At 43.8% G+C, this 8,860-nt stretch overlaps 1 protein-coding gene across 1 annotated transcript in view; it reads left to right on the top strand.

Annotated features, from left to right (window-relative positions):
- The window catches only part of SEMA4C (semaphorin 4C), a 27,796-nt gene that overhangs the window by 8,294 nt on the left and 10,642 nt on the right, over positions 1-8,860 (top strand). Inside the window, exons 2-6 of the mRNA XM_018555822.1 lie at positions 4,846-4,973; positions 5,329-5,480; positions 5,850-5,912; positions 6,709-6,807; positions 7,334-7,430. Coding sequence (XP_018411324.1) covers positions 4,880-4,973; positions 5,329-5,480; positions 5,850-5,912; positions 6,709-6,807; positions 7,334-7,430 — 505 coding nt within the window. The 5' untranslated portion in view covers positions 4,846-4,879. The remainder of the gene's footprint in view (positions 1-4,845; positions 4,974-5,328; positions 5,481-5,849; positions 5,913-6,708; positions 6,808-7,333; positions 7,431-8,860) is intronic.

Below are 8,860 nucleotides of genomic sequence, written 5' to 3'. Positions count from 1 at the left end.
TTTGACAGCATCACAAGCATAAGCAATTCAGCCGATTTTCCAGCATCAACGAGCATAAGCAATTCAGCCGCTTTACAGAGTGTCAGACCCTCTCTGCAGGCAATTAAATCTGGCTCTGCTCTTTATCCCATACCCAAATGTTGATTTTCAGCACATCTTGTTGACGCCTGTGTGTGAACCTACAATTCAGTGAACAGCTGTAGACCAACAGGTCTGGGTTTACAGGAAGCGTCTTTGTCTCTCCTCCCCCCCCCCCCTCCTCTGTAGGCCTCGGCCTTGGCCTTATTGTGGTTGGGGGGCTGCCTTTGTAACGGGGAGGAAGTGAGTCCTTTCTGCAGCCTACTAGTTAGATCCCAGGAAGTGTATCCTGTTTAAACTCCCACCCTTGTCCCTCTCTGCCGTTCTGTCCTCCTCCACACTTTTGGCACAGCAAAGTGATTTCATTTTACTTGATTTTGTACAGTAGATTGAGTCATCCGGTTAACTCTTCCCCTGCTCTCGGAGGAGGGCCGCAGCAGACTGACGTCTCCCGGCTCGCCTGCTTCCAGAGAATGGTTAATCATTCAGTTCAAATTGAAATTTAATACGGATATCAAGTGAAGTCACCCGTATCGGGTCGGCCTGTTGCAGCTGTTAGGGCCGGTTTACAATTGCGGGAGCAGCGGCGCCTCATTACCGAGCTTTAAGTGTGTGTAATGGTAAAATTCACGATGTGTTATTCCGTATAAAATGAGAACATGGCAAAATGTTCCACTTATCTCTGATGTTCAGCTCATTTTCCTTGAATCATCCGCAGTAATGACCCGAATCTGTAATGTAATGTACACAGCGACGAGTTTAAAGGATATGCACACGTACACAGTATTTCTTAGTGGATTAAGACGCTTGCCAGTAACTTACTCACTTTTGCTAGGCCCTGCCAAGCTTATTGTCTTACAATCACGCCCACCCGGTTCAGTGTACGGCCACAGCGAGGTGTGGAGAGACCTCTCGCTGGGGCCTGAAATGCACTTACTGTGCGTACAATGAAACCTAAGGCGGCATCTTCATAGGGTCAGGCCTCCGACCGGGACCGCAAATGATCGGAGACCGAGGTTATTTTCAGCTGAGATTGTTTGTTTAGTAAACACAGCTGGAGATTCGGGACTGGATCTGGTCATTTTTAGTATCGCATTTCGTTTTTGTGGTTTTCTTGGCAAGACAATTCTTGTACTTCATTATGGTTATCTTTTATTTGAGCAATCTGTTTGTAACCATATTGATTTTAATACAGGTATTTCTATAGCGCTGACAATTTACACAGCAGTTTACAAATTGTACATTCACATCAGTCCCTGCCCTCAAGGAGCTTACAATCTAAGGTACCTATTTCACATACATACATACATACATACATACATACATACATACATACATACATACATACATACATACATACATACATACATACGCCAATTAAGACAGACAATTTTGCAACCAGCATGTCTTTGGAGTGCAGGAGGAAACTAGAGTCCCTGGAGGAGATCCAAGCAAGCACAGGGAGAACATACAAACACCATGCAGATAAGCATCCTGAGTCTGGCCGGGATTCGAACCAGGGACCAGTGGCGCAAGGCAGAAGTGCTAATCACGAAGGCCCCTTCCGCATGAACGCACGCTCTAATCATCAAGGTATCCGTGCACAGATCCCCTGCCATTTGGAGCAGTACGAAACAGTTGCCAATCTTGTGACATCCGTGGCCGTTCAGTTCTTTACTCCATCTTGCGATGGAGGAGAAAAACTAAACTTAATGGATTCATATTGGGCCCCTTTGGCACGGGTTGTCGTGTGTGCCCAGTGCTAGACTGTAGGCAGCCGGGTGTAAACGGACATGCACCCGTTTACACCTGGTTACCCACAACTCTAGCCAGGTCCGGAAAAACAAACGGAACAGATCGGGTGGTAATATCATGTAAATGGACACATGTCAGCTCACATCCAACTCCCCATAGACTGACATGGGGTCTGGCAGTTTTAGTTCTCTCCTCCATCGCAAGATGAAGGAAGAAACTGGACGTGCATGGATGTCACAGTGGTGACATCCGATTTTGTACTGCTCCAATCAGGAAGGGATCCATGCAGAGATCCCCTCCTGACTATCCTGTGTGAAAGGGGCCTTAGGTTTATGGCAGCCAGATGTAAAGGGATATGTGTCCCATTTACATTCCATTACCTCTGACCAGTCACGCTTGGGTCCAAAAACACTTTCTTTGTAACTGAACTGACTCCGAGGTAATCGGATGTAAACAGACCCATCGGTCGGACTTATATGCCCATAGGCTTCCGATCAGATTCACCCGAAAAACTGAGAGATTAACCTGATTGGACCCCCTCATGTGAAAAGGGCCCAAGCCAACCGTAAATAATGGTCAGATTCTAGATCAGTTTGTTTCCTTTCTACCAACAAACCTGTTTTTTTGTATCAAAGTGAAAAGAGTATCAATGTTGATTTTATATTTGTCTTCATTATTACCTTTTAAAAAAAATTAAACTCTATCTATTGGAAATCAAAGGCTGCTGGGCATATGTTTGGGCAGGTACAGTAACATATTAGAGGTGCAGGTTCATCACACACATCATGTAAAAACAAAAAAAAATTTCAGTTTGGCTTATTTCCTAAAATGTATCTATATTGAGGTTCCATGTGCTAGCTGAGGTCCTGTGGTGGCTTATATGAGGAGAGGACTGGTGTTATCAGTGCAAGGACTAGTAGTCCCAACGCAGGAGACAGGCAGAGACCCTGTGCTCTTGTTCTTTGGCTGTGTGCTTGGCATTACTCTTGACCATTGACCGTTGATTTATTGTCCAAAATATAACATCTTGGATGGCGGGTTTTTTTTTTTTTGCATGATCATTATTATTCTTTTAAGATCAAGCTGGCACTGAACAAGTCTGCACAGTGCTTCAGCATATGCTCTCAGGCAATATGAGCGAGCAGTTCTACACGGCATTCAAAAAACAAAAAAATTGTTGGCAATCATTCCTTATGCAAACTGCCATTTAGTATCTGTGACCACCCCATTGGCAGATCAGGTTTTGGTTACACTGCCAAAGCAAAGCTGAATGACCCAGACCTTCAGCAGTGCAGCCAAATGACTGGATTCTTCAGCTGTAATAGAAGCTGCAATACCGTGGCTGCATGTACCATAGCCGGCCTAGTTTTCCATTTATCTGCCATCATGGTTGCAGTCCTAAGGCGGTATATTTTGTTTCTCACCGGGGACAACTGATTCATTTCAAACTCCAAGCAAGCATATAAATAAACAGTTCAAATACATACATGGGAGTTGTTTTACCTGGTAAAGCATTTGTCATTTTGTGCAGCTGGTCTTGCAATCCAGATAGCACAACCAGGTCTCTTGTCGGAACCTCTGGACGGCTGCACAGCTTGGTCTAGAGCAGGCCTTCTTAAACTTTCTCCACTCGTGACCCCTTTTTGGGAGAGGACATTTTTAATGGACCCCAGCGTCGGACGGTGTCTCTCCCCTTTTTTTCCCCCAGCGTCGGTCAGTGTCTACCCCCTCCCCTAGCGTCAGTCGGTGTCTCTCTCTGTCGTCTCCCCCCGCCCCCCAGCGTCTGTCAGTGTCTCTCTCCTCGTCACCCGCCGCCTCCCAATGTCAGTCTGTGTCTCTCCTCCTCCCCAACTCTACCATGGACGGACGGTCAGTGTCTGTTATTACCAACTACTACTACTAAGCCCGCTCTTCCTCCTTACCTTTTACCTCCAGCAGCTGTGCTCCACTGCTGCTGTGTTAATGAAAGCTCCGTCCAATGTAAAAAAAAACCTTTCTGTGTGCACGTGCTCAGGAAGGTACCAAGTGCACGGGGGGCGTGACCTTTAAAAACGACACTACACTGCACATTAAACGAAAACAAAAAAAATCTGGTTTCGAGCCCAGGCCTCCCCGGCCGGGACCGCCATCAAGGGGGTACGGCCAGGGAGGCCTGGGCTCGAAACAAGATTTCAGATCGTGACCCCTCCTGTTCACTTGCGGGACCCCATATGGGGTCGCGACCCACACTTTAAGAAGCACTGGTCTAGAGCACGGCACCTTTTAAAAGTATGCAAAATCTCAAGGCACCCCAGTCTAAAATGTAAAAAAAAAACACGTGGCCTGTCCAAAATCCATACCACACCCTGATCCCAGATTGAGGTCTAGAATAGGGGGGGGGATGCAAAAATGCATTTTATAAATGGGGTTCTGCCCTTCACATCAGAGCCCTTCCTTTTTTTTACATTGAAGCCCCTTTCGTTCACATCAGTGTCCCCCACTTCACATCAAGAACTCTCTTCACATCAGAGTTCCCACTTCAAATCAGGAGCCCCCTTCACTCCTGTAGAAGCCTGTCTGCACCATAGAAATGCATGATACTGTAAAAACTTCAACGCACCACATGGTACCTTAGTTGAGAGGGGATGCCCCAACTTGGATATAATGAAAGAAACGCAGCACATTGAAGTGGTCTTCATTCCTCCATTCTGTCTGCATGTTCACTATTAACATTTGTGTTACAAATAACTTATGTGTTAAAAATTTTAATGCATTTTTATATGAACCTAGCGCAACTGCTGAATATGTGTGTGTGTGATTTATGTATATATTATATATTACACACACATACCTCACTTTAAGCTGTGGTACCCATTTAGATTACATTTATAGGGTTTATTGTAGAACCTAAAGTCAGGTGCCCCTTGTTTTTTGTTGGTTTCTTAACTTGACGCATGAGACCCGTTGTGTTTTTATAAAATGACAGCCCTGCATTGGTAATGGCTCTTATTGTCACCCTTCCTCACCCTACAGACTCTCGTACTGAGAAAGAGGACCAGACGAGGTGATGATTCCACGATGGATATGCTTTGTGGCCCTGTTGCTGAGAATAGAGGTCAGAGGGTGGAATCAGCTGCCGCGGAAAACTGTGCGCTACTCAGGTGAGGCATCGCGCTGTAGTACCGGTCCTTACTCTCGTCATATTTTTCCTGAAGAGGAACAAAAGCATTGCAAACAGTTGACTGATTAAAGCACAGCCTCCGTGGTCCTGCTGGGCCTGGATTATGTCACCTGTTTGTGTGTGCTTCAGGTTCCCCATGGAGGTGATGTCATGCTGTAATTATACCTCATATTATCCCTTGTGACTTGTAAGGCTGTGACGAATCACATGACCCATGGAAAGATGGCCGAGTGTAATCTGTAGGGAGGATACTGTTAATTTCTGTGTTTCTGTAGGATTGTCTGTATCTGTAAAGTAGCTTCTTGTCTGTAATATCGCATATCTTCACATTTCAGAGGTCTCTGAGATTCGCCAGTCCTGGCTCAGTGGTATCTCCCATTACCTGATATTGACACTGGATGAGCGTCGAGGGGCCCTGTATGTTGGTGCAAGGGAGGCCATATACGCGTTGGACCTTAATAATGTTGGAAAGGAATTGCGACCTTCGGTAAGTTTCTTTAGCTTGCAGTTTTAAGTAGCAAGAATTTTGTCTGGTTACTGACGAACTGGCCGGGCGGAAGGGCACCCTTCCGCCCGGCACGCCTCCTTCAGCTGATCGAAGGAGCCGGTTGGAAAATCCTTGGCCGAACGGAGCTTGCTGTCTTAGTACAATGCAAGCAGCGGGAGATTTGTCCATCAACACTCGTAAGCGTTAATGGAAGAATCTGTTCTATTTTTTTCATTCAGCCCGCGAGTTGAACGAAAAAAATAGAAATGTGTATACCGGACTTCAGTATTTAAGGCTTTCCATTGGTCTACTGTATGTACAACTGGTCACATTAGCAACACTCTAATACTGGTTTTCTTTCCTGTTCAGATTGTATGGGAAGCTCCATATGAAAGGAAGATGGAGTGTGTCAATAAAGGAAGGAACAATCAGGTAAATGCATGTGCAGGCAGTGATGCATCATATTACCAGTAAAGTATATTTCCACTTTTGCAGCCAAATTAAGAGAACTTCTATTTGATATTCATTACATGTTTCTCATTCACATAGCATAACTTATTTTTATTTTAAATTGCTGCTTGCACATTACATGAAAAAAAAAAAAATATCTTTACATATGCTGTGTGAATAGGAACACATAACAAACATGACGTTTTCTCAAATGTAACATTTAATTTAAAAAGTGGAAACACTAACTACTTTACTATCAATGTGCATAAATAAATGTCCAGTACTAAGGTGGTTGGAACCAAGATCTTGGTATTTTTCAGCTGCCACCTGGCTTGGTTGTTTATATTGTGTTTTGTGTGCACTAAAATTTATTTTAGTGTATTTTTCTCAATCTCCATTGCATTAATATTTAAACAAAAATATCGTGCTAGATTGCGTTATCAGTAATGATCAATAATTAAAAATTTCAATAGCATTTTTTTTGTTCTATAGGGCCTCTGCTTTCAGAAAATACATAGGTGTTTGGGGCGTTTTTAAGCAGTTTTCTAGCCAAACAATCTGAATTTTGAATGTGTGAAAAATGACAAAATTGCTCCGGTAGCAAAGCGGTTAAAGCATATCTGTTGCCCAGACATACGGAACATAGCCTGATCCGTTTACATGTGACATTACAAAATGGCAGCCCATTTTATCTACCCCCCTCCCTTTTTTTTTTTTAAAGTTGTAATTGAACTGAAAATGTATCGGTGTTCTCACTCCAATTCCTTTTTTATTTCAGACGGAGTGTTTCAATTACATTCGCATCCTGCAAGAATTTAATGACACTCACCTCCTCACCTGTGGGACGTATGCCTTTCAGCCCAAGTGTGCTTATATTGTGAGTACTCGACTTCATCGACAAGTTAATAAAGCAAAAGCGAGTCGACTTTCCTGTGCAGTCAGTCAGTGTTGCAGACAATCAATGGTTTTCTGTTTACCCAGCTGCCATACTCTGCCAACTGTGGACAGCCAAATGTGGAGCAAGTCATTGTTAGACCTGGTAGTGTCATTTGTCTACCTCCTGCTCTCATGCAGGCACTAATTGCATTGACTGACAAGTCTCCCATTCACCCCGTGCCCCCTCTGTGCTTGATTCTATATCAACGATGAGCTATTACCGCTGTCTGCGCATCCACTTAAAGTCTTACAAACTCCTTTTTTGTTGCTAGTGTGATAGTATGATGTTTCTGGAAAAACTCTTTTAGATCTGCAATTGTTAACCTCGACTCGCAGGGCTTCCTGCCAATTTGATTGTAGCAGTCTGCTCCTTTTTTGCAGTTAATTTGGGTTTTCTACACTTGTAAAGAACCCTGGCGGTCTAACGTCTTGTACATTTTGATGACCTTTTCTTCATTTCTTTCCAGGAGCTGTCAACGTTCACTTTAGATAGTGTTAACTTGGAAGATGGACGGGGAAAGTGTCCATATGATCCATCCACAGGCCATGCAGGGATTGTTGTAGGTGAGTACGAATGGCCAAATGTTCTGGTTTGTTGGGTAAACCTATTTATGTGCTGGGAAACCTTCCTCATTACTGCTTTTTAATTGCTTCCAAGACTGTTCTGGCCGAAAATGAGAGAAAATCCTATCTATTAGGGACTAGGGTGTCCATCAGACCTTGACAGATGCTCTAGCCCAGTGTTTCTCAACCATTTTTCAGTCACGGCAACAACAAAAAAAGGCAGTCACCCCAGTCTAAAACGTAAAAAAATAAGTGTTGCCCCTCCAAAATTCATAGCAGTCCCTTATCCCATATTAGGAGTCTGGTATGGATTTTCAGCGGGAGACCCCGCGCAAAAACACACAAAAAGATGAAGTTCTCCTGTCGCATGAGAGTCCCGCCTTCAAATCAGGAGCCCTCTCTTCACATCAAGAGCCCTCTTCCTATCAAAAACACCCCCTTCACATCAGGAGCCCTTCCTTTACTTCAAAAACCCTTTACTTCAAAAACCCCCTTTTCACATCAGATCCTCTTTAATATCTGGAGCCACAGCTGTGGAAGAAGGTGATAGGCGAAGCAGGCCTGGATGGAGGAGAATATTTTTGAATGGATCCCACCCTTCCTGGATTAGGGTCATTCATGTCCATGGTGTTGGCCAAAAGTGTTATGCACCCTAGGGTGCCATGGCACCCTGGTTAAGAGGATGCTCTAACCCTTCCTTGCTGTACCCAAAATGAAATAATACATTTTTGGATGCTGTTGGGCTTTAATGATCACTCTACAGGTGGTGGTCTTTGACGTTTTGGTTATGCCAGGTTTGCTTTAAACGTTTGTCAAAAAGTTATTGATTCTAGCGCTTTAGGACTCAATATGCTTAATATGTTACTTTTCCCTACTAACAACAGATCCAAAAATAAAAACATGAATTTGGAAGGGGGTAGGAAAGATATCAAAGCATGATCTAGTACAGCGAGCAGAACATGGAACCTGCTGCAGGCATGTTTGTAATATATCTCTTGCCTTCAGGGGCTAAGGAATAATTCTCACCATGCCCTGCTTTTCAGTGTCTCGGGAAGAAATTGTTCTTTTTCTTCCTGTAGTGGGGAACGAGAACTGGTTTATCAGCAACTAGAATACTCCGTTTTGCTAAATTAGTCATGGCGCTATGTGAAAGAGCATGGAATAGGCTGGGCTTTAAGTTGTGGGGGTTGTCTTGGAATATGAATATTGCTGATGTTGGATATGTATGGACAATGATACAAAAGGTCCCCAGCAGACTTTAGGTTTATATATCTAGATTGGTCTGTATTGCTAGTGTAGACTGGCCAATTTAAGGAGAAAGCAGTCTTGTTAAGGACACTCTGAGCAAAAGGCTAAATTCATATTCGATATAAATGTTTCTGTTTTACCTTCCAGCGGATTTTTGATTTGCTCACATTGGGGGGGGGGGG

This window comes from Nanorana parkeri, unplaced genomic scaffold (genome assembly GCF_000935625.1).
Source record: "Nanorana parkeri isolate BGI_ZX_2015 unplaced genomic scaffold, ASM93562v1 scaffold214, whole genome shotgun sequence".
Lineage (NCBI taxonomy): Eukaryota > Metazoa > Chordata > Amphibia > Anura > Dicroglossidae > Nanorana > Nanorana parkeri.
Note: the sequence above shows the minus strand (reverse complement) of the source record. Positions and strands in the feature narration are given on the sequence as shown.